Source organism: Manis javanica, chromosome 1, assembly GCF_040802235.1.
Source record: "Manis javanica isolate MJ-LG chromosome 1, MJ_LKY, whole genome shotgun sequence".
Classification (NCBI taxonomy): Eukaryota; Metazoa; Chordata; class Mammalia; order Pholidota; family Manidae; genus Manis; species Manis javanica.
The window spans coordinates 36427687-36453353 of NC_133156.1; the positions used below are offsets into that span (position 1 = coordinate 36427687).

At 42.6% G+C, this 25667-nt stretch overlaps 2 protein-coding genes across 2 annotated transcripts in view; one reads left to right on the forward strand and one right to left on the reverse strand.

The window, feature by feature from the left end:
- The window catches only part of FAXDC2 (fatty acid hydroxylase domain containing 2), a 37666-nt gene that overhangs the window by 1963 nt on the left and 10036 nt on the right, over nt 1-25667 (reverse strand). Inside the window, 10 exon segments of the mRNA XM_037025142.2 lie at nt 535-701; nt 1070-1175; nt 1666-1735; nt 1738-1848; nt 2226-2238; nt 5183-5299; nt 13846-13932; nt 13935-13980; nt 14110-14201; nt 21565-21579. Of these exon segments, the coding sequence (XP_036881037.1) occupies nt 535-701; nt 1070-1175; nt 1666-1735; nt 1738-1848; nt 2226-2238; nt 5183-5299; nt 13846-13932; nt 13935-13980; nt 14110-14201; nt 21565-21567 (812 nt within the window). The 5' untranslated portion in view covers nt 21568-21579.
- CNOT8 (CCR4-NOT transcription complex subunit 8) overlaps nt 20877-25667 on the forward strand; it is a 68409-nt gene continuing 63618 nt past the window's right edge. Inside the window, exon 1 of the mRNA XM_073231269.1 lies at nt 20877-20899. The gene's annotated coding sequence lies outside the window, so the exon portion shown is untranslated. The remainder of the gene's footprint in view (nt 20900-25667) is intronic.

A 25667-nucleotide genomic window follows, 5' to 3' on the forward strand; every position in this document is an offset into this window, starting at 1 on the left:
CAAAACCAATGGAAGAGCTCAGCTTGCTCAGGTAAGTTCAGGGACCACCTCCGTCAGAATCCCCTGGAACACTTTAAAATGCAGATTTCCAGGCCCAATACACTTGGATTTAGCATATTTGCTACAGAATCCAAGAACCTGTGTTTGAGAGAACATCTCATTTCTGGTCCAGGAGGTTCATAGACCACACTTGAAAAAGCCGAGGCTTTCAGAGAGCACACACGAATTGCATGCAGGAGTTTTGTGCATCTATGCATTGTCCTGAAAGTGTCCATAGCCGACATTAGATACTCAAAGGATTCAGGACCTAAGTAAAGGTGAAAAACCACAGTTGCAGGAAGACCAAGTGTCAGAAAGAAGGAAAAGGGCAAGGTAGTCTGGGTCCAGTGTGGTCTATTTTCACCACCTCCAGACCTCAACCTCCATTAGTGCCCACATTTGAACTGTGACACCAGCATCTTACCGGCTGCCAGAAGGTCCAGGAGTGAAGGTGGAGGTTATTGCCCAGGGACCCACGGGGGGAGGGGAACTCACTTGAAATGGTGGTAGTCATGGAATTCAGGGGAGGGCAAGAAGAGTAGTTGGTAGCCACAGTGGCTATCAGTGGAGACGATGAGGGCTACGGAAACCCACCTGGTGATGGAGGACCAGTGGGAGCCCATTGCTATGGGATCCCCCATCACTGGCAGCTTGTTGGAGGTCTGCAAGGGGAGGGCTATTGGAAGGTGGGCCCCAGAACATGGGGCGCACGCAGTTGGGTGTCCACTTTGCTCCAGGGTGGTACTAGAAAGACTTGCTGACTCAGGTCGGAGAAGCCGAGTTTCGGAACCTTGATTTACTGGAGTTGTTCAGCTTTGTAACATGGGTCAAGTTATTAACTATTTAACGCTCAACTGCCTCACTATTGAAATGAGGACTTAACATTGTCAGGGAGGATTAAATGAGGTAACTTAGTTGGGGATCTAGCATGTGCTAGGTCAACAATAAATGGTAGCTTAATGGGAAGGAGAAAGGAAGGGCCTGCGGTGCCCTCCACCTTTGCCTCTAGGGAGAGCAGAGCTCCACTCACCGAACGTTCCAAGGGGAGGACATGGAGGCTGATCGTGCCAATAGGAGCTGTCCACTCATGGTGTTTCTTGGGGATTTTCTTGTAGAATATTGGATGGTGGACGAGCCTGGGAAAATAGCTAATCACCTGCCAATCTCCCACACCAGACCATGAGAAACCAAAGGTAGGAACTAGGGGTTACATCCTTGGAGAAGAGTTGAAAACACAGTGTTTTCGGCTCTGAGATAGACCTGCCTTTCAGTTCTAACCTCTCCTTTCATGTTGCGTAAAGTGGGGGTGGGGTACTTTGCCTCCCACTACCTCAGTGATACTAGCTGTAAAATGAGGATGATGCGCAGAAAGGATGTGACAAGGAAATGAATGGGAAACTGCCCTGCTGCCCACGGAATCAGAAAAGGCTCTTTTTCCTAGACATTCTCGTGGGTGCAAGTTGCTGGTTATGCAACAAATAACTGTCTCCTTTTTAACTTCAGTGGGAGGCTGTGAAGGCCAGATGGTATTGGTGCTGCACCTACGACTTGGAGGCCTCAGGGTCCTTGCCTGTTAGTGAGCCTAGCAGAATAAGGACCAGCTGCACTCAGACAGGGGCCGCTCACCAGTGCATGTAGTAGAACATGACTTCCTCTGTCAGAGTGAAGACTGCCAGCTCCAGGAGGACCCAGTGGAGGTGGGCAGCTCTCAGCGGCGGGGCTCTCCCCACAACTTGAATAGGGGGTAGAGGAAGGCCGCTGTGGGGAAAGAGATCATGTAATGGTTGAAGAGAACTGAGATAGACTGGCATGTTTGATAATGTCCACCTGCAGGGGGAAGGAAGGCAGAAAGTAGACAAGATTGTGAAAAGTTGGTCTTTCCCTTCTAGAAACGAAGCTGCACTGTGACCTGCTCACAGGAGACCCTCACTTGGGTGGGTGCTAGGAGAGGTGGCTGCCTACAGCCCAGAGCCCTGACTGCTACGCAGCCCTGGGTGGAACCATCTGGTAATACCCCTGCCTTGAACACTCTCTTGCCAACGAGCCTGCACACTGCCATAGCCTACTTTCTCCTTCCTGGTTCTACTGCTGTCACCACAGTCCTTACCATCTCTCTGGCCAGGCCTGACATATTCTGACAGGCACCTTAGGGAGCCTCCTGGAGGCTTGGAGAAGGCTATCAATGGGCAGGCTGATAGGCTTACCCAGCCTTTTAGGCCCTCCTCATTGAGAACGCCTTGACCATGAACACATGCAGACGTCAAGGTCATCTACTTCCTCATGAGGCCCAGCCTCACAGAACCAGGCCAAGTGTAAAAGTGGTGAGCCAGGCAGCTGCCCAGTCCAGCTTCTTGATTAACTTCCTGTGACCTGGTCTTCCTGTTTTTCATGGTTGGGCTGTCAGGATGGAGACCTGCCTGGAATTTAGGAGAGAGTTCTGGGCTAGAGATTCATATTTGTGAGCTGTTGGCATGTACTTGGAATTTAAAATCATGACCCTGGAAGAGATGACTGAGGGAACAAAGGTAGAGAAGAGAACCGAGGCCTGAGCCCTGGGGCATTCAACATTAAGGGGTTGAAGAGATGAAGAGGAACCAGAAAGGAGACTGTGGCATGATCGGTGAGACTTGTGGGGAACAGAGAGATGGGGAGTCTTGGAAGTCAAACACAACAAGCCATTACAAGGACAAGGGAATGAGCAACTGTGAAAATGCTCCTGGTGATCTAATGAGACAAGCCTGAGGTGGGAACACTGGTAACCTTGCCAAGAGCAATTTTGGTGGACTGGTGGGGGTGAAGGCCTGATTGGAGGAGGTGAAACAATGGTTTTGTGATTATTTTAGGAGATGCAGGTGGAAGGATTTAGGGTTAAGTCTTATGATGTCTGGAACTTACTTCGAAATGGCTAAGCAAAAAATTGTAGATGTATGGATATTTATATTTCATAGAGCAAATATTGTAATAAGTTTAAAATTGGTGAATGTAGGTAGTGTGCAAATAAGTGATCATTGTATGGCTTCTTCAATGTCTGTATAGATGTTTACAATTTTTCATAACTACAAAATGTTGGGGAAAAGAGAGTGGACAGAAAGGAAATGGAAAGTGTATAGACAACTCTGTCAAAGAGATTTGCTGCTAAGGGAGCAAAAAGATGAGTGGCAGTGAGTATGGGGGATGGTTTGATTTTAAGATGGGAAAAAGTACAGCATGTATATAATAATCTGGAGAGAAATAATCTAGCAGAAAGAAAGAAAAAAGATACCAGAAAGAGAAGGCACACTTGCTGGAGCAACTTCCTGGAGTAAACAAGAGGTAATGGGGTGGAGTGCACAGATAGTGGAGGACCAGCTACAGACAGGAGCAAGGGGAGCCCACCTGGCTATCAGGTGGAAGGCAGGGCTGGTGCATGTGTGCAGGCTGATGTGCCGAAAGTCTGGTAGCTCACTTCTGCTTGCTCCGGTTTACTGAGTGGGGTAGGAAGCAAGGGCATCCTCTTGGAAGAGGTTAGGAAGGAGTTTTGGGGGGATTTGAGGAGAGAAGAAAATGTGTGACCCCTTATCCAGGAGAGGGAGAGAGTAAACAAACTGGGGTCAGGTCTCAGGAACGCTGGCAGCATGCAGGTCCCACCTGAGGATCTGTTTCTGAGGTCTTAGGTCAGGGATCAGGCCTTTCTGAAATGGGCCGAAGACTTTTGCAGAGTTCTGTTTAACCTATGTGCCCACTTAAGCGTGCACATGTTGTGGGATCCCTGGACCTGCTGGAGTCAGACAAGACAAGCCCTGGCTGTGTTTCCTGAGCTCGTCACTGTGCCTTTCTGAATCTCAGCTTCTGCCAAATACAAAGAGCCCATCCTGGTGTGTCTCTCCAATCACTGCAGGCTGTGAAGTGTTACTGTATTAGGTGATGTTCTTGAGGATGTCCAGATGTGGCCTGGTGGTTAAAAGCACAAGCCCTAGAATCAGAAAGCTGGAATGTAAATCATGGTTCTACCCATGTCACATCTCAAAGCCTCCATTTCCTCATCTGAACAATAAAGGTTATTATAGTAGTTGGCCCTGAAAACGTGAGCATCTAGTCCACGGTGACCGGTAAGGAGACCGCCAGGGTCTGACAGGTGAAGGGCACTAAGATGGCCAAGCACTGGCTTTCATACCCGGGCTCCAGTCCACGCCTGCCCCGCTGGGACTGGGGGAAGCCCCCTGGCCGGCTGGCAGCTATTGTCTCAAGCGAGGGGAACTGTGAGCCAGCAACTCTGGCTCAGGAAGGGGCTGTTCAGAAAGCCTGGGTCAAGGGCACTATTCTTCACCTATTCTGCTTTCTGGAGGGCTGGCCTGGAGCAGAATGCCCTGAGAGCTGATGGGATTTATGCAGACACCTGGGTAGACAATTAAAAATGATTGTCTTCCCTGGGAAAGAAGCCAGGATGTGGTTTGGGTGGTGTTAGGAAAAGAACCTGGGTTTAAGAATCAACTTTGTGTTGTGTAAGATAAGGTTCCCGGAGACAGAGCACCAAGCAGGTGAGCTGGGATAGGCTCAGAGAGCAGTGAGGCTCAGTTCGCGATGCTGTGTAAGTTGGAGGTGTACGTGCTGGCCTTCTCTTCCTTACTGGGCCAGGACTTACTCAAAAGCAGGGTCCAGGCCTTGTTTATCATGGATAAATTATGCAGTGTTGATTGAATTGAGTAACTGGGAAGGTTAAAAAACAACCACCACCACAGATTCAGAGTCCACATGACCTGTCTATCAGAGTGGGCTAGCCATTGTTCAGCAGGTCTCTCCCTCACAAAAACAGCTGTTACCTACAGTTTCAGCATCCAATCGTTGCTGTCCCTGCTCCCATGGCTGACGGGGACCTGCCTGACATCTCTGGGACTAGGCCTAGTGCCAGGCTGGGCGCATCATTTCTATCCCTAAAATGCTGACTGCAGTGCTGTGGCACAGCACAGAAAGGACAGTCCTGCCTGGTTGGCTCTGAGATTTAGAATAATTACTTCCTCTGACTAACCTTCTAGGTTGGGGGATCCTGGTACCCAGTGACTTGGCTCACCCTGGCCATGGTCTCTCCTGAGCCAGCAGTGAGAATTTTAAGAGGGTGGCTTTAGCTCTTGCTTTCTGTGCTGTGACCAGGAGAAGCTGCAGGCACACTTACCGGTTCACTCCTGTCAACGTGAATTTGGTATTGCAAGATGAAGTTAGGTTTACCAGTTGTGTCAACCATCACTAGAAGCCCATTTAAGCTCCAGAAGAGCAGACTGGGTACCTGGGCACCTAAAGTCAGGAAACAGAAGGAAACCATCAGGGAGGCTTCAGGTTCTTGCAGCACATGTGTTAACTAAACACACTGATGGGGACTGAGGCTACACTGTACATGGTCCCTCGCCAGGGAGGTCCTGGTGTTCAGGGCCGGGGGGCCCTACCTTTGGTCCTGGGGTGGAGGTTGGACAGGCCACTTAAGGAGTGTCTCTGTTTTCTTAGTTGTAAAATGGGGACAGTAACCTCCTAGGTGTTGTCCTTCCCCAAAATATAAAAGTATTTTCATCTAGACACCTGGGTTGGTAATTAAAAAATGATTGTTCTCCCTGTGAGAGAAGCCGGAGTGTGGTTGGGAAGTCTGTGGGAGCCTCTGTTTGTTGGGTGGGGTAGGAAGCAAAGCCATCCTCTCAGAGAAGGTTAGGGGAGGAGTTTTGGGGGGATTTGAGGAGAGAGGAAAAGGTCTGACTCGCTATCCAGGAGACTTGAGAGAGTAAACAGACCAGGGTCAGGTGTCCAGAATGCCGGCAGCATGCAGGTCCCACCTGAGGATCTGTTTCTGAGGTCTTAGGCCAGGAATCAGGCCTTCCTGGAATAGGCTGAAGACTTTGGCCTCCAGGAGTTCTTTTTAAGTTGTGTGCCCACCTAAGGGTACACACAAATGGGAAAAACAGCACCCCCAAAACACCTAAGTATGTTAAGATGTATATAATACACTCTAAAATAGGAATGAATGTAGGCTGACAGACGGGCGTGTGTGCCCACTGAGCCCTTTGGGGATTCCCAAGGAAAGGAGAAGCAGAGGAGGGCCTGGGCCAGGTGGTTCGCCACAGCGCTGGGTGAGGCCTGCTTGGGGAACCTGATCCCTGTCATCCTACTAACTGGGTAATGCATCTTCAGGCGTCCACTCAGCATTTCCTCAAGTGGAAAACTCATCTCCCAAGGGCCTCCTTTGTCCAGCAGTCTCCCACCCTACTGTCCTGGAGAGCCTCATGGTCCAGACTAGTGTGTTAATGGCATGGAGAAGTCCTGCAGCAGAGAAACCTGTTTGAGAAGAAACCTTCCCTAGGCTTTTTTCACCGTAGAACTCTGTTTCCTCAGAACACCTAAGAATAGGGATCCATGCATCCCTGTTTACCCAGGATCATTTCATTTTACATCTGTCATTCCAGCATAATTACTAATAACTCATTTACTCTCACAAATGTCCTATTTGGATAATTTATTATATGGCCAACCCCCACCCCCACCCCCCACCCCCTATTAACATCCCGCGACACTGACAGCCTGCAGGATATATCAGAAAATGCTGACTGAGGCTTAAAATATAGATATGGATTTTTTTCCACAACTGACTTTTCTTTTTTTAAAAAAATTTTTATTATGGTATTATTGATATACACACTTATGAAGGCTTCATATGAAAATACAAGGTTACTACATTTACCCATATTATCAAGTCCCCACAATATCCCAATGCAGTCACTGTCCATCAGTGCAGCAAGACACCACAGATTCACTATTTGCCTTCTCTGTGCTGCACTGTTCTTCCCATGATCCACCACACCATGTGTACTAAACATAATTTCCCTCAGTCCCCTTCTCCCTTCCCTCCCCAGCTGCCCTCCCACACCCCTCCCCTTTGGTAACTGTTAGTCCATTCTTGGGTTCGTGAGTCTACTGCTGTTTTGTTCTTTCAGTTTTTGCTTTGTTCTTATGCTCCACAGAGAGTCAGATCATTTGATACTTATCTTTCTCCGCCTGGCTTATTTCACTGAGCATAATAACCTCTAGTTCCACCCATGTTGTTGCAAATGGTAGGATTTGTTTTCTTCTTATGGCTGAATAATATTCCATTGTGAATATGAACCACATCTTCTTTATCCATTCATCTACTGATGGACACTTAGGTTGCTTCCATATCTTGGCTATTGTAAATAGTGCTGCGATAAACATAGCGGTGCATATGTCCTTTTGAATCTGAGAAGTTGTATTCTTTGGGTAAATTCCAAGGAGTGGGATTCCCCAGTCAAATGGTATTTCTATTTTTAGTTTTTTGAGGAACCTCCATATTGCTTTCCACAATGGTTGAACTAGCTTACATTCCCATCAGCAGTGTAGGGGGATTCCCATTTCTCCACATCCTCCCCAGCATTTGTTGTTCTTAGTCTTTTCGATGCTGGCCATCCTTACTGGTGTGAGGTGATATCTCATTGTGGTTTTAATTTGCATTTCCCTGATGATTAGTGATGTGGAGCATATTTTCATGTGTCCATTGGCCATCTGAATTTCTTCTTTGGAGAACTGTCTTCATTTTCTCTGTGCATTTGTTAATTGGGTTATTTGCTTTTTGGGTGTTGAGGCATGTGAATTCTTTATATATTTTGGATGTTAACCCCTTGTCAGATATGACATTTAAAAATATATTCTCCCATACTGTAGGATGCCTTTTTGTTCTGTTGGTATCCTTTGCCATACAGAAACTTTTTAGTTTGATGTAGTCCTTTGTGTTCATTTTTGCTTTTGTTTCCCTTGCTTGAGGAGATGTGTTCAGGAAGAAGTTGCTCATGCTTATATTCAGGAGATTTTTGCCTATGTTGTCTTCTAAGAGTTTTATGGTTTCATGACTTACATTCAGATCTTTGTTCTACTTAGAGTTTACTTTTGTGTATGGTGTTAAACAATAATCCAGTTTCATTCTCTTGCATGTAGCTGTCCAGTTTTGCCAACACCAGCTGTTGAAGAGGCTGTCATTTCCCCACTGTATATCTATGGCTCATTTATCATATATTAATTGACCATATATGGTTGGGTTTATATCTGGGCTCTCTAGTCTGTTCCATTGGTCTATGGTTCTCTTCTTGTGCCAGTACCAAACTGTCTTGATTACTGTGCTTTGTAGTAGAGCTTGAAATTGGGGAGCATAGTCCTCCCAGCTTTATTCTTCCTTCTCAGGTTTGCTTTGGCTATTCGGAGTCTTTTGTGGTTCCATATGAATTTTAGAACGATTTTCTCTAGTTCGTTGAAGAATGCTGTTGGTATTTTGATAGGAATTGCATTGAGTCTGTATATTGCTTTAGGCAGGATGGCCATTTTGACAATATTAATTCTTCCTATCCATGAGCACAGGATGTGTTTCCATTTATTGGTATCTTCTTTAATTTCTCTCATGAGTGTCTTGTAGTTTTCAGAGTATAGGTCTTTCACTTCCTTGGTTAGGTTTATTCCTAGGTATTTTATTCTTCTTGATACAACTCTGAATAGAATTGTTTTCGTGATTTCTCTTTCTGTTTGTTCATTGTTAGTGTATAGGAATGGCACATGTATCTGCATATTAATTTTGTATCCTGCAACTTTGCTGAATTCAGATATTAGATCTAGTAGTTTTGGAGTGGATTCTTTAGGGTTTTTTATGTAGAATATCATGTCATCTGCAAACAGGGACAGTTTAACTTCTTCCTTGCCAATCTGGATGCCTTTTATTTCTTTGTGTTGTCTGATTGCCATGGCTAGGACGTCCAGTACTATGTTAAATAACAGTGGGGAGAGTGGGCATCCTTGTCTTGTTCCCAATCTTAAAGGAAAAGCTTTCAGCTTCTTGCTGTTAAGTATAATGTTGGCTGTGGGTTTGTCATATATGGCCTTTATTATGTTGAGGTACTTGCCCTCTATACACATTTTGTTGAGAGTTTTTATCATGAATGGATGTTGAATTTTGTCAAATGCTTTTTCAGCATCTATGGAGATGATCATGTGGTTTTTGTCCTTTTTGTTGATGTGGTGGATGATGTTGATGGATTTTCGAATGTTGTACCATCCTTGCATCCCTGGGATGAATCCCACTTGACCATGATGGATGATCTTTTTGATGTATTTTTTAATTGGGTTTGCTAACATTTTATTGAGTATTTTTGCATCTATGTTCATCAGGGATATTGGTCTGTAATTTTCTTTTTTGGTGGGGTCTTTGCCTGGTTTTGGTATTAGGGTGATGTTGGCTTCATAGAATGAGTTTGGGAGTATTCCCTTCTCTTCTATTTTTTGGAAAACTTTAAGGAGAATGGGTATTATATCTTCTCTGTATGTCTCACAAAATTCCGAGGTAAATCCATCTGGCCTGGTGGTTTTGTTCTTGGGTAGTTTTTTGATTACCGTTTCAATTTCTTTGCTTGTAATTGGTTTGTTTAACTTTTGTGTTTCTTCCTTGGTCAGTCTTGGAAGGTTGTATTTTTCTAGGAAGTTGTCCATTTCTTCTAGGTTTTCCAGCTTGTTAACATATAGGTTTTCATAGTAGTCTTTAATAATTATTTGTATTTCTGTGGAGTCTGTTGTGATTTTTCCATTCTCATTTCTGATTCTGTTGATGTGTGTTGATTCTCTTTTTCTCTTAATAAGTTTGGCTAGAAGCTTATCTACTTTATTTTCTCAAAGAACCAGCTCTTTGCTTCATTGATTTTTTCTATTGTTTTATTCTTCTCAATTTTTTTTATTTCTTCTCTGATCTTTATTATGTCCCTCCTTCTGCTGACTTTAGGCCTCATTTGTTCTTCTTTTTTCAGTTTCAATAATTGTGATGTTAGAGTATCCATTTGGGATTGTTCTTCCTTTTTTAAATTGTGCCTGGATTGCTATATACTTTCCTCTTAAGACTGCTTTCGCTGCGTCCCACAGATGTTGGGGCTTTGTGTTGTTGTCATTTGTTTCCATATATTCCTTGATCTCTATTTTAATTTGTTTGTTGATCCTTTGATTATTTAGGAGCATGTTGTTAAGCCTCCATGTGTTTGTGAGCCTTTTTGTTTTCTTTTTAGAATTTATTTCTAGTTTTATACCTTTGTGATCTGAAAAGTTGATTGGTAGAATTTCAATCTTTTGGAATTTACTGAGGCTCTTTTTGTGAGCTAGTATGTGGTCTATTCTGGAGAATGTTCCATGTGCACTTGAGAAGAATGTATATCCTGTTTCTTTTGGATGTAGAGTTCTATAGATGTCTATTAGGTCCATCTATTCTAGTGTGTTGTTCAGTGCCTCTGTGTCCTTATTTTCTGTCCAGTGGATCTATCCTTTGGGGTGAGTGACATGTTGAAGTATCCTAAAATGAATGCATTGCACATTATTTCCCCCTTTAGTTCTGTTAGTATTTGTTTCACATATGTTGGTGCTCCTGTGTTCAGTGCATATATAGTTAGAATGGTTATATTCTCTTGTTGGACTGAGCCCTTTATCATTATGTAGTATCCTTCTTTATCTCTTGTTACTTTCTTTGTTTTGAAGTCTATTTTGTCTGATATTAGTACTGCAACCCCTGCTTTCTTCTCACTGTTGTTTGCCTGAAATATGTTTTTCCATCCCTTGACTTTTAGGCTGTACATGTCTTTGGGTTTGAGGTGAGTTTCTTGTAAGCAGCATATAGATGGGTCTTGCTTTTTTATCCATTCTATTACTCTGTGTCTTTTGATTGGTGCATTAAGTCCATTTACATTTAGGGTGACTATTGAAAGATATGTATTTATTGCCATTTCAGGCTTTAGATTCGTGGTTACCAAAGGTTCAAGGTTAGCTTCTTTAGTATCTTACTGCCTAACTTAGCTTGCTTATTGAGCTGTTATATACACTGTCTGGAGATTCTTTTCTTCTCTCCCTTCTTATTCCTCTTCCTCCATTCTTTATATGTTGGTTGTTTTATTCTGTGCTTTTGTGTTTCCTGTAACTGCTTTTAGTGGGTAGTTGATTTTATTTTTTGCCTTTAATTAGTATTTGGTTGGTGTGCTTTCTTTGCTGTGATTTTATTTTCTCTGGTGACATCTGTTTAGTCTTAGGAGTACTCCTGTCTAGAATAGTCCCTCTAGAATACCCTGTAGAGGTGGTTTGTGGGATGCAAATTCCCTCAACCTTTGCTTGTCTGGGAATTGTTTAATCCCTCCTTCATATTTAAATGATAATTGTGCTGGATACAGTATCCTTGGTTCAAGGCCCTTCTGTTTCATTGCATTAAATATATCATGCCATTCTCTTCTGGCCTCTAAGGTTTCTGTTGAGAAGTCTGATGATAGCCTGATGGGTTTTCCTTTATAGGTGACCATTTTCTCTCTAGCTGCCTTTAAAACTCTGTCCTTGTCCTTGATCTTTGCCATTTTAATTATTATGTGTCTTGGTGTTGTCCTCCTTGGGTCCTTTCTGTTGGGAGTTCTGTGTATTTCCATGGTCTGTTCAATTATTTCCTCCCCCAGTTTGGGGAAGTTTTCAGCAATTATTTCTTCAAAGATACTTTCTGTCCCTTTTTCTCTCTCTTCTTCTTCTGGTACCCCTATAATACGGATATTGTTCCTTTTTGATTGGTCACACAGTTCTCTTAATATTGTTTCATTCCTGGAGATCCTTTTATCTCTGTGTCAGCTTCTATGCATTCCTGTTCTCTGGTTTCTATTCCATCAATGGCCTCTTGCATCTTATCCATTCTGCTTATAAATCCTTCCAGAGTTTGTTTCACTTCTGTAATCTCCTTCCGGATGTCTGTAATCTCCCTCCGGACTTCATCCCTTAGCTCTTGTATATCTCTGTCAGCATGTTTATGATTTTTATTTTGAATTCTTTTTCAGGAAGACTGGTTAGGTCTGTCTCCTCAGGTGTTGTCTCTGTAATTTTTGTCTGCCTCTGATTTTGCCTTTCAATAGCGATAGAGATAGTTTGCAGAGCTGGCACGAGTGACAGCTGGAAGAACTTTCCTTCTTGTTGGTTTGTGGCCTTCCTCTCCTGGGAGAACAGCGACCTCTAGTGGCTTGTGATGGGCAGCTGCGCTCCAGATGGGGCTTCTGATTCTTGCCCTGCCACTATGGAGTTTATCTCCGCTGTTGCTGTGGGCTTGGCCTTCCTCGGGCTGCTGCTCCGATATGGTGGAGCCGCGTTGGAGGGGGAACAGCTGGGAGGCTGTTTATCTCCATGAGGGGCCTCTGAGCTGCCCTGCTATCCAGGGGTTTAGGGTCCCCAGAGTTCCCTGCTGCTGGACTAAGTGTCTCAGGATGCTTCCATCTGGCTGTGGGGTCCTTGTCCCTTTAAGACTTCCAAAAAGCACTCACTTTTCTTTGTCCCCAGGGTGCCAGCTGCAGGGACCCATCACAGGTCTTACTGCCCTGTTTCCCTAGTATCCAGGACCCCATGCATGCACTGTGTCTGCGCTCTGGTGTGGATGGCTAGGGCTGGCTATTTAGCAGTCCTGGGCTCCCTCTCCCTCCCCGCTCTGACTCCTCTCCTCCCACCCGGAGCTGGGGTGTGGGGCGCTCGGGTCCTGCCGGGCCGGGCTTGTATCTTACCCCCTTTGTGAGGCACTGGGTTCTCGCAGGTGTGGATGTGGTCTGGATGTTGTCCTGTGTCTTCTGGTCTCTCTTTTAGGAAGAGTTGTCTTTGTTGTATTTTCAAAAATATATGTGGTCTTGGGAGGAGATTTCCGCTGCTGTACTCACACCGCCATCTTGGCTCCGCCTCCCATCTGACTTACTTTTAACAATGAGCTTGTATTTACTTTTTTTTCTCAGAAATAACAAACTTTTTTTATTTTGGAAAAAAATTCTTGTGGTTGCCTAGTGGGCCACCCATCAAGGTGGCTGCCTACTTGGAAACACTGTCTTCTTGGAATCCAAGGGTCCCTTGTGGAATAGAGAATAAATACCACAAGAGATGATCTTAAGCTTTCTTCAGATATATTTTATCTCTCTAGTATCTGCCTGTCACTGAGGTGATAGGTGGCTTTCCCTTCACTGAAACAGAAATATATAAAATATTTTCCCACCACATCCCCGGTACATGTTTGTGTTGTTTTTTGCAATGACTGCTTGAGATCCCATTGAACCCATCATAGTCAATGTCCAGCCCATTTTCAGGGTTCTCCTTCTAACTGAAAACAATCATCAGGGACATTTTATTTGTACTTTTGCTTTGTGACAGCTGCCACCTTTTTTCTCCCCTTCTAGACTGTGACATGGGGTAGACACTTTATCTTAAATATCTCTCTATCCTCCACACAAATTTGGCACAGAGTGACATTAATAAATACCATTTGAGTGAATGAGTATATGCTTAAGGACAGTCACTGTTGCAGACAATGCTGTTATAAATACCTGTGTTGAAATGGCTTTCTTCTTCCACTGTGTTTTCTCAGGCTTCCTTCAAGCCTTTCACACTGTCAGTAAATATTTGAGTGATCACTTGCTGTCAAGCTTCAAGAGCTAGACTGCGCCATGTACAAGGACACAGTTCACATGAGATAGTTCACTGAACCTGTGGAAGAAGAATTATTGTTCTGAACATTTGTTCATTTTCACACAAACCATGTCATTTTTTCATTTTTCTAGTTTTGGGGGAAGGGTGGCTCTCAATTTCTCAAATTCTTTCTTAGATATGCTTAGACATCCATTCCAGATTTCCCACAAGTTGAGCATTCTCTGGGATTACCACTGTCTTAAATTTAAGTCCTCATTCCTTGGAATAACAAATTGAGAAGTCCCAAAGTAGAGAACAAAACAATAGACAAAGTATTAAGCTTTAATCATGCACCCAAACCCTAAGTGCTGGGGGTCTGGAAACTTCATCAATAGCATAGAGGATCCACTCCTTCCCTTTGAATGTAGACAGCAGCCTCTCCCACCTGGGCTTGACCAAAGCAGCCAGAAGCACCCCCAAAATCTCTGAAGATGCCTTGAAGAAAAATATTCAGGTTTCTGGGTGAAGACTGGTGGACAGACAGGTCCTTACTCCATGCTCTGCCCCTAGACCACCAGATCAGTGCCCCCAGCTCCTGAATTAAAACTGTCTGAGCAGACTCACCATGTGACTGAGTTCCAGAAGGTCACACACAAGCACAGGCCAGGGCCCAGCAGGAAAGCTGTCCTCCTCATGGAGTCCCAGATGTGTCCTTCCTAGGGAGGGCAAGGTTGTGACAGGCCCCGGCAAGCCTCCTGCCTTCACATGTAGCTCCTGCCTGGCAGGAGTGATGTGTCATCAGGATCTCAACCAGTCAGCACTACACATCTGCTGACCTTTTCCAGTTTCTATGGGAGGCTTTTCCTTATCAAGAGCTCTTGGGCTGTACATGGGTGTGCTTGTGAAAATCAGAGCTCAGGTTTGGAGGAGGGAAGAGAACAAACCTGACTCCAGAGAAATTAGCAGGCAACTGTCACTCAGAGGACAGGTGTCCTTCAACAGCTGGGGGTTTCATCACCAACATTCTTGTTGAACAGAAATGCCCATAATCTGTGTATTGGAATTATCTAAGGGCTTTTAAAACTCCCAATGTTTAGGCTCCTCCCCAGCCCAATTACATAAGAGTCTGTGGGTTGGGACCTGGGCCTCCATGTTTTTCAAAGCTCCCGGCTAATCCCCAGGGGCAGGCAAGGCTGAGATGGCCATTCACAGAAGGATGTGCAGAATCCTTGTTGAGGACCAGGGACTTCATGTGTTCCTGGGCCTGGCCAATTTCCCATCCCCATTCCCCTCTTGACCTTGAAGAAAAAGCAAATGAACAGATGCTCTGATTTTTAACGTTTTGTCTACTCATTAAAATCACCTAGGGAATTAAAAACAAAACAAAGCAAACACCTCTGCCTGGGCCCCACTTCTGGAGGTTAAATTGGTCTAGGCATTAATATAAATCAGGGGGTTGGCAATGGGACTTTGTCTGCCTGGAATTGGCTTTATAAGAAGTGAGCTGTGACGAACCCTTTTTTTGAATAGCTTCATTCTTTGCCTCAGTATGACCCTGTCTCATTCAGAAGAAATCTCTGTCCTTTGAACCTCCACTGTAGCCTAGCTGCTGATGGCCGATGGTGCCAAGGAGCCAGGGCTGAAGCCGGGGCTCTGCCTGACTTGCTTGAACAGGTTCCTTAACCTCTGTGATGTCAGGTCACTGCACACGTGGGCTGGATTTGTAATGCTGACTGAAATTGAAGCATTTTGTGAACTTTGGACGATTCAAATGATAGGTATATTTATATACAGAAATTGTTAAGAAAGTGACCCTTGAAATCTGACACCTTTCTCAAGGTTATCCCTTAATTGTATCTATCACTTACTAGTTTTGTGGTCTTGGTCATATTATCCTCTCTGACCCTTAGTTCCCTTGGCTGTGGAATGGGACTGACAACACCTCCTGTTTGTGTGACCTCTGCTGGGCGTCTGTAGGTGCTGTGAGGAGAGGCTCTCTGCTATCCTTCCCCGGGAGGTACTCAGCGTAGGTGCAGTGGACAAGTCGAGCAGAGGATTCAGTTCACTGGACTAGTGTCTTCTCCAGACATACCTCAGGAATCCCTGTCAGAGTCACTGAGGGGTCTGCAGAAAATCAGATTTCCAGGCTATACACCAAGTCAGAATCTCTTGGTATAGAGCCTAGAAAACTGCATTTTAGACTTGTTCCCAGGCTGGTTCTGAGGGCCTTTCTTCTGGCCCAGGCTAGGTAAGTTGTGTGTTGTGGGTCGGTAAAGGTAACAGTAGGAGAGTGAGATGAAAACTGACAATGAAAACCTGAGGTGTGTGGGGCAGAGGCTGGCTCTAGAGAACCTACTCTAATAGGCCCTTCTCACCTACTCCCAACTCCCATCCTCTCTTCTTGGCAGAAAACAGAAGCTGGAAGTTTGGGTTGCTTCAGGAGAGTACTTCCCTAGGTCTCCCAGATACTGTCACCAACATGATGAAATTCAACTCACCTAACAAGCACCATTTGTTGGGAACCTGCTCTGTCCAAGACCTCCTGGCTTTGGGGGGAAACGTGGGGCACACCAGGAAGTAGACCCTCAGGCCACTGCCCTCAATTTGCTTATAGTCCAGTTGGAACCAAGCCTCACAGTACAGGATAGTAGATAATAGAAGCCTACAGACTGAGAAGGGACTGGCTAGGAAAGGCTTCCGGGTTAGGGTGGAGAGGAACTGGACTTGCATTTAAGATAGTACATGTCTGTCAACGTCCTGAACATGAGAATTATGTTCACTATCACAACGACTTTAACATTAAATGTGTATTTGTCAATGCAGGTAGACAAGAGAAAATAAGCAGAGGTAACGAATTGGGCAGGAAAAGACAAAACTATCACTGTTGTTAGAACAGTTCCCCTTATCCAGGGGGCATACGTTCCCAGACTCCCAGTGGATGCCTGAAACCATGGAGAGTAACGAGCCCCACATGTACACACATACCTATGATAAAGTTTCATTTATTAATTAGGCACAGTATGAGGTTAGTAACAATAATGAAATAGAACAATTGTAACATATACTGTAATAAAAGTTATGTGAATGTAGTCTCTCTTTTTCAAAATACCTATTGTATTGTATTCACCTTTCTTCTCATGGTAATGTGAGAGCATAAAATACCTCCGTGATGAGATGATGTTAGGCGATTGTGACCTAGCATTAGGTTACTACTGACTTTCTGGCCAGAAGGGGGACCATTTCTTCTGGACTACGGGTTGACTGTGGGTAATTGAAACCTCAGAAAGCAAAACTGTGGATAAAGAGTGACTACTGTAATATAATTGTACGCCTAGAACATCCAAGAGAATCAATTGCAAAACACCACAAATAATAAGAGAATTGAGTAAGCTAGTAAGATATAAAATTAAGTTCAGAAATCAATAACCTTAATATGTATAAACAACTAGTTAGAAAAAATAAAAGCTGAGACAACAAATGCCTAATATCTTTAACAAGAAATGTGCAAAATCTGCATGAGGAAAACTTTAATGAAATACTCCCAGGGACACACAATGTAATTGGATAGTAAGACTAAGCATCATGAAGGCAGTAGTTTTCCCAAAATTAACTTGTAAATTCAAAGTTATCTCTATACAAATACCAATTGGTTTGTTTGCTTGTTGTTGTTTTTCCTGGAACCAGACAAACTGATTCTAAAATTTATGTAGAGAAATAAATCAGCAAAAATAACCCAGGAGACAGCAGAAGGTAAGAAGAGTAGTACAGGGAAGGGGATGAGGGAAGCTAGGTCTTGAGACTATAAAAATATATTACAAAACTTTTTTTAAAAAGTATTAATTCTCTCTTCATTTCTCTAAGTTGTTGAAGAGTTGCTGCTGTAAGATAAAATTATTTGACTAGGACTTAAAAAGTAGCTCTAACTTAAGTTGGTTCAATTTTGTAGTCTTCGTATTCTTTATTGGTTGGCTTAAAAACAAGGAGCAAGACTTCTGAAACGAATCAACAGTTCTCTGGCAAAGTGGACACGACTGTCACACATTAACCAACTTTTAAAACGCAGCCTAATAAGAATTGGCTAGAAGGAGAATCATTAGAGATGTATTTGAAATCTACATTTGAAATTATGACAGGATAAATCTTTTCAGATTTTATTTTGGGAGTCTTAATAAAATTGTTATTTAATTAGTGAGGAAATGAAGGTTTACTCATTTTTGTTTTCTAGTGTGATGTGAAAATTTTCCTATTTATCTGAGGAAAATAATCAAATAAAAATTTTTTAATTTAAGGAATCCAAACAATAGTCATTACACTACTGGATAAAAATTTCAGTGTTCAAAGGTTGTAAACATAGATTATAGATTGAAAACTAATTGCATCTCTACTTAGATAGTAAAATAAGCAAACAGCACAAAAAAATGGCATTGACAATTATATATGCTGATGAGAAGTTTTGGGCCATGTAAACATATTAAGTGTGTTTTTCTCTGCTTTTATTTGTATGCCTCACAAGTCAGTGCATACAGAGATAAGCTACTTTGAATTAAAAAATAAAAATCTTTATTCTAAGTAGGACACGTGGATTGCTGTCACTTTGGTACTAGGCTTTTTTAAGTTTTGAGGAGTATTTCATTTACAGCAAGCCAAAGACACCTACAAAAATATGTCCCCCATACTTACATACATACTATACAGAACTATAAAAATCAGGTAAGGGAGAGACTTTCTGGAGTTTTCCCATGTATTTGGTAAGTAAGCAAGCCGAAAGAAAGCACAGAGACCTGGCCTAGCAAGTGTCTCCCCGGCAAGGCTAGTATAACACATCTGTCTACACATGCAAGGAGTATTTCAGAAGCCCTGGTTCAGCACCAATAATTTACACTACACTGGATCATGGAGGTGGGTATGTCCCTGGCAGTGCATCCTGTTCCTGTGCTGACACCACCTATCTGACGCTGTGGTACTGCTATATTGAAGTCAAGGCCCATGGCATCTGCCACTCTTTGGGGGCATATCCTCATGGTTTCATGGTGTGTTAGGTTGTTGTGCTATGCACTGTCTCTTCGATTTGTTCATTTGAACATCCAATGTTTCAAACTGGTGTTCAGATTTGTCCTTCAAGGCAGAAATCTTCTGTCCAGGCTCAAACTCCTCAGTGCCCATCTGCAGACTCAGCCGCACTTGCTGAGGACTCGCCTTTGCTCAATGTGGCTGCAGTTTGGACAAGGGCTGCCACAGCGTTAGCCCAGGCCCTTAGTCTCAAGAAATGAAGTGTCTGGTTTTTTTTTTGACAGTTTGCGTCTTTGGCAAGTATCCTTGCAACTTCTATGTGCCCTTCTGAATGATATTTTTACTCTTGTCCTTTTTCATTCTCTAATCACATTTCTCGGCTTCTCTATTAAGTGTTTTCATAACAAAGCTGGAGTGTTTCTTCATATTTGAAACAATGCCATGACTTTTCTGGGAAGATGACAGCCTGGAAGAGTGGCTGGATTTGGTGGGAGGGTGCTCGGGGATTACACTTAGCTTGAGGTGCCTGCCAGCTTGACTAGGTTGACTTTCCTATTTCCTGTTTTATCATGAAGCTTTGATAATTAAAAGTGTGGTACTAGTGCATGAACAGGCAGACATTTATAACAGGTTAGAAAATCCAGAAGTAGATCTAAAAAATATATATGGGAATTTTGTATGTGATAAAAAGAAATCAATATAAATGGACTTTGAATCAAACAGATGTTGATCCTCCCCCATAATAAGAGAAGTGTGAATTAAAACTACAATATGATATTATTTCTCACCCATCAGCATGGCAAAAATCCAAAAGTTCAGCTGATGAGGCTGAGGGGACTTTAAAATTGTATTTGTTTTCAGTCTTTCTTTTTAAAAATTCCTTATAGATATGTAATTCCCATACCACACAATTTGTCTATTACATGCATTTAAATGGCTTTTAGTATATTCACAGATTTGTGAATTCTTCACCACTGTTGGCTTTAGAATATTTCATTATCCCAGAGAGAAAACTGTACCCCTTGGCCATCAATTTCCCAAGCCTCTATGCTCCCACTCCCACTCTAGCTCTGGGCAAACATTAAATCTGCTTTCTGTTTCTCTGGAACTGCATGCTCGGGACATTTCACATAAATGGGGTTATGCAGTATATGGTCTTTTGTAACTGGCTTCTTTCATTTAGCATAATGTTTTCAAGGGTCATCCATGTTCCCAACAGTCCTTCATTTCTTTTTATTGCCAAATAGCGTTTCATTATATAGATACATCATATTTTGTTTATCTGTTTGTTGATGGACACGTGGATTGCTGTCACTTAGGGGCTAATATGAATGATGTTACTATGAACAGAACATCCACGAGGTTTTGTGTGGGCATATGTCGTTATTGCTCCTGGATTTTTGCCTAGGAGTAGAATTGCTGAGTCATATAATAAATATATTTAACTTTGGGGCACATTACTTCACCATTTTATATTCCCATTAACAGTGTTTGAGGGTTCCAGTTCTTCTACATCCTCACCTACACTTGTTATTGTCCATGTTGAATACTGTCATCATTTGGTTGAAAAGCAGCATTACAGATCATCTGCCCTGCCATTAACAAGGATGAAGGAACCTAGGTACAGGAGGCTGGGTGACCTCCCAGAGATTACAGATGGCAGAGCCAGGATCAGGGCCCAGCTTCTAGCATCTCTAAGGATATTTGATTCTTTTGTGTATGATTGTATTTGGTTTTGTTTTTCTAGATGAATGTTTACCACTATGACATTAGGAAATATTGCATCCCTTTAAGCCACATTTCTTATAGGTTACTTAGCCTGAAGAAAATTGCTTTCAAGGGTTTGAGGAGTTAGGATAGCAAAAGGAGGTGACAGACAAGCCTGCTCACCATCTCCACTGTGAATTACATTACAGCAGGAGGGGTGCACTCAGCTTAGCAGAAAAGCCTGTTTCTGGGAGAAATTCTGGGACATTTTGATACCCCAGTCAGGGATACAGCATCTGATCTAAGCAAAGGCGTCAGAATGTTTGGTGTGGTGTCAGCCCAACCCCCACTGGGAGCTGGGGGAATGGATTTCAGCCATCCTGAAGCAGTACTCCCCGGCAGGCTTCTTTGCCACCTGTCCCTCTTCCAGCTCCCTCTGTCGCAAGAGTGACAACAGGAGAGCCTGTTGTGGCTTGTAGGTGTGGAGTTCTGCCTCACTGGGTTTCTTATGAAAACCATGGAAGAGAAGAGTGCAGTATGGGCACTGAATCCTGTTCTGACCCAGATGGCAGCCAGGATTCCTTTGCTGACTCGAGTGTCAGAGGGTGATCTGTAGTCATTTTCTGTGTCATCTGAGGATCCTAGAAGGCCAGCTGAGCAAGCATTTCAGGACAGGAAGTCTCAGCCCAAACCAATGGTAAGTGACCCTGCCTCACACCTAGGACAACAGACGTTACTTAGTAATTTGGGTTTGGCCCACATCCTCAAAGTGGATAAGGGCCCATGCAGGGAAGCCACCCTTCACACAGTGATAGGATTCTGGGATAAGGCAGGGTCATTTTCAGTCTGGCAGATGGCCTGCTGCCTGGAGTTCTGAAAAGCTCAAACATTTAAGCATGAGGAAGGTTGTGGCGCTAGCTAACCTTTGGGGCTGAGCCTGTCATGTGTCTTAATGAGAAGGAACCAAACATCAAAGGAAATGTCTCAAGCTGGGGAATACTCAGAGATGGAAAGACTTGCAAACCATTTGCAAACAGGCAGAAGCTTCCTATCACCATGGATTTCCCTCCTCAGTGCTTGTTGGGAAATATGAAAAGTTCGATCAAACTTGTTGAGATAACCATTCTGTTTGGGAAGGAAGGGAGGGGATCAAACATCAAAACTGTTTTAATACTCTCAGGACTCTTTTTTCTGTACCATACCACAGGAACTTCACTTACAAGTCAGGGTCTCATCCTGGCCTTTTCCCAGGCTCTTATCATCACCATTTTCTTTGTCAAGAGCTTGCAAAGCTAATGACACATTGTCTGTGATCTTTAGAAGCTCATCCATTCCTTCCAGGAGCATTTTTGAAGAACTTACCATGTGCAAGGAGCCCTGGAGATGCAAAGATGAACAAGAAACTTCAGTTTAGATACATAAACCCATTATCCCCAAATCTAAATTAGAAATACTAGGCTGGAGGTCTGGACAAGAGCTAAGAAAATATTGAGAAGGGCAGGAGACCTGGCATGCCCAAGAAGTCTTGAAAGGACAACGAGGCCCAGGCTTTCTCTGTGCTTTTGGAGATACAGCCTCCAGCTCACAACTGAACCTTTTCCTCCCAGATTTCATTTTAGCTTATCCTAGGAATGCTGGGTTTCAGTCAGACAAGACTGTTTTTTTTAAAATTGAGATAGTTGTAAGAATCTGCCACAAGAACATCAAAACTGCAATTGAAGATATTCCTTACTCCATTATTTAGTTCCCCAAAGGAAGCTGTATACTTTTATGAAGATACACATGACAAATTCCTATGAAGAAATTAGTGCACAGAAGCTTTCCTCTTTGGAAGAAGCAGTATGCTTTCTTGCGGAATGCAAAACAAAGTAGGCATTCCATTTTAGTAGCCTCCCTGCCCCTGGGCCTTTTTGCTTTGGCTGTCAGTAAGCTCAGAGTTAGATTTAATGTTCAATTATACTTCGGATTATTTTTTTCTATTATATAATGTTCATATTAAAAATTACATATGTGCAAGGATGTTTATTATGACATTTTTATAAGATTGGTTAAATAAATTATAGTACATCTATTAATGAAACACTCTGCAGCTATTAAAGGAATAAAGCAGCTTTGTGCATACTCTCGGAAGTGTTAAGCAAAAAAAAAGCACTATGTGTAACATATACAAGTGTGCATGTGTGTATGCTGTTTGTTCCCATAGAATAATACATAGCATATTAGACTATTGCTGGAAGAATATCTAAAACACTGGATACAATGGTGGCTTTGGAGGTAGTGAACTGGGCAGCAGGGGATCTGGGGAGAGGAAAAGCTATCCTTTTACCATGTGGCTTTTGATGCCTTTTGAATTTATATTGTATGTTTTACCTATTCAGAAAATTACAGAAACATTTAAAAGTTTTAAAATTAATTCAATGCTCATCTGTAGGACATATTTTATTGAAGATTCATAATTAGCTCTCCCTTTACTCTAATTAGATTTCCCTTTACTGTAAACCATATTAATTTCAATTCCCACAGGGTCTTGAGGAGTCTGTCTCCTCTGAAATAGTGTGCCAATTTTTCCACATTTATTTTTAAGGGTAGAAAGATCCACAGGTGTCATTAGATTATTAAAGATAACTGATAAAGAACGGGCACCCCATTTCTCCTCTGCCTCCTCCTCTTCCTTCTTTTTTTTTTTGTTAACAACTTTACTTGTTCCCAAGCAAAGCAATGGAAGTAAAGCAACTGTTTCTTTTCTCTGCACATCACACCACCACGAAACCAGTATGAAAGGTATTTATTGAGTACCTAATCGGCTTTTATTTATTTGCAGCTGTTGTATATCCTTTTATTGGGAGCTGTCTTTTGAAATGGAAGCTAGATATAAAGTATAAATAAACAAAACCAGACATCAAAATTAGAAACAAAACTAAGAGAGACTAGGATGATTGTCTGTACAATCAGTCCTTGACCCTGGGAAGAGGCAGCTCGGATTGATTCCACAAGGCAGGCGGTGCTGATGACCACTGTGCCCACGCTGGGGAAACTGAGTGTTGCTGAAGCTAAGTGATTAGGGGCTGATATGTACATTGGACCTTGGAACCTTCTGCTTCAGGTAAACCTTCTGGCAAAGGGGAAAGTGACTGTTTACTGGTGGTGAGAAGGTCCCTTTGGCTGCAGGAGTCCCAGCATTTATCTCTTGATACCAGATTTCATAAGAAGCAATGAAGCATCACTCAACATGCCATTTGTTCTATGGCTAAGCCAATAGGCCTACTATGCTTTCTCCCAAGATACTTATCTGTAGCTGACTCTTCTAAGCTGCATAACTATATCACTCTGCTAAATATTTTATGCCAAAGCAGCTTGTTTTCTGGGCCTTTCTACTTGCCTGCAAACAAATTTTCAGTTTTAAGCGAACAGAGTCCATTGGAAGGGTTCTAGGGGAGAACTCAAACACGGTAGGCAGACATGTCCTCACCCAAAGAAGTTCCTTAACATTGTTTATTAGTGGTGGTGCTCAAGTGAGAAATTTTGGCAAACAAAATCAACAATTATTAAATATTTAGTGTTAAGGTACTATAATCGTTATATCTTTGTGCTTCTTCTCTTTCTCTCCCTTTTGAAGTTTCCCCTTTAAGAACTAGAAGTTGTCTTAAAGCTCGTCTATTCTGATTCCCGTTTTCCATCTGAGGCAATGGAGGCATAGACATTTTCAGTATTCAGCTTCAGATTACACAGCTATTTAGTGGCAGAACTTGAATTCAGTGCTCATTATACCAACTGAGTCTGCAAAGAGTATAGAATGTGCTGATGTTGATGAATAAAGGGTAGGCATCAGGATTGTAAAGGTACATGTAGGAATGAGATCCACCTCTGTTAGTCATGAATAATGGATTAGATAGTGTGTGTGGGGTTTTTTTTTAATTCCAAAGGGAAAAGAGAATGTTTTCTCTATAATATTAATCATTTTTTCAAGAAACATTATGTGCCAGATACAATGCTAACCACAGGGGATACAAAGATGAACAAGACTTGCTTGTTGCCCTATTTACTAAAGAAATGTTATATAACTGACTTTCCAAATAAGAGAGTATATAGGAAGAGAATATGAAATAGGATTTATTATAGGAATGCATTCAGAGAGGAAAAAGAAAATAAATGCACTAAAAGCAAATATTCTAATGCTTTATAACAAAGAATTGATTCCCCTTTACAGGGAATCTGATATATATACTGTGAGCTTACCCAAATTAGATACTTTGTAGTGTGGTTCTTTTGAAAGCAGATAATTCTGACTATGCAAGCTTTTTACTTGCAGAACCCCTGATCTAGATAAATGACGCAGTGAGGCCACAGCTGATGGTCATGACCTCAGGAATCTGAATGCAGGATGGTGAATGGGGTGAGGGTGGGAGGAGTAGAGACAGACTGATTTTAAGTTTTATTTGTCTACAGCCCGATTCAGATTTTCTTTGAGATTTTCGGGTCTTGAACATTCTGCATGGTTGATGAGTGTTCCCATTTTATAGGTATAAGGTATATCATCTTTATGTGAATGTGTATTGTTTCTTTGTAAATATCTTGTGAAGTCATTGAAATTATTTACTTTTAGGGGTGAAAAGAAAAACCTCATGGATCATCTGGTCTACCCCTTCCATGTTAAAGCTAAGTACGTAGGCCTAGCTAGCAGAACTGACTCCACACAGTTTCTTCCAAAACATCACATGGATTCTGGCAAAATCCAGACTTTCTCACACTTTGCCTGTTGTTTTTGGAATAGCACAAATTCTATCTCATACATGGGAAATGACACAGGGAGAGGGCTACTGACGTGAGGACTGGAACTCCCATTACTTCAGCCTTTCAGGCTGTTTTATTCTAGGAAAAAGCTGAGCAGTCTGCTGGACTGAGACTGGCCTGAAATTTAATTGCACAGCTTAAAGACTCCAGTGAAGAGGGTTTTGAGGAGCTACTCTGACCAAGGTCTGTACGTAAGTAAGGCTTTTTAAAGAGGACAAAAACGTTCATTCAAGAAGACAAAATTCATGAAAGAAAGGTTAATATCTGAGACAAAAAGGAGCCCCTTTGGACACTTTAAGCAGTGCCCCCTTCAGTGCTTTTGCTGCAGGGCACATGCAGCGTTTAAGCATTCATGTCCCACTGGAGTGCGTGCCCTGAGGAGCCTGGTGTCCTATTTGCTGTGAGATCCACAGCACCAAACACAAGCCTGACACAGAGCACTCAGCAAGTATTTGCTGAACAAATGAAAGGAGAGGTAATGAGTAAAAAGTATTGTTTTTTTGCTCTCTGAATGTGTTCAGCATTTGCTATTGAACACGTCGGCACCCTTCCTCTGAGCTCATGCTCAGAGCCTTTCTGTTTTACAAATTGAATTGAGTCTTAATAACCCAACCAGAGAAATTTACTTGGCATTGCACATGAAACTGAACAGTCTGTATCTTGTCTTGCTTGCT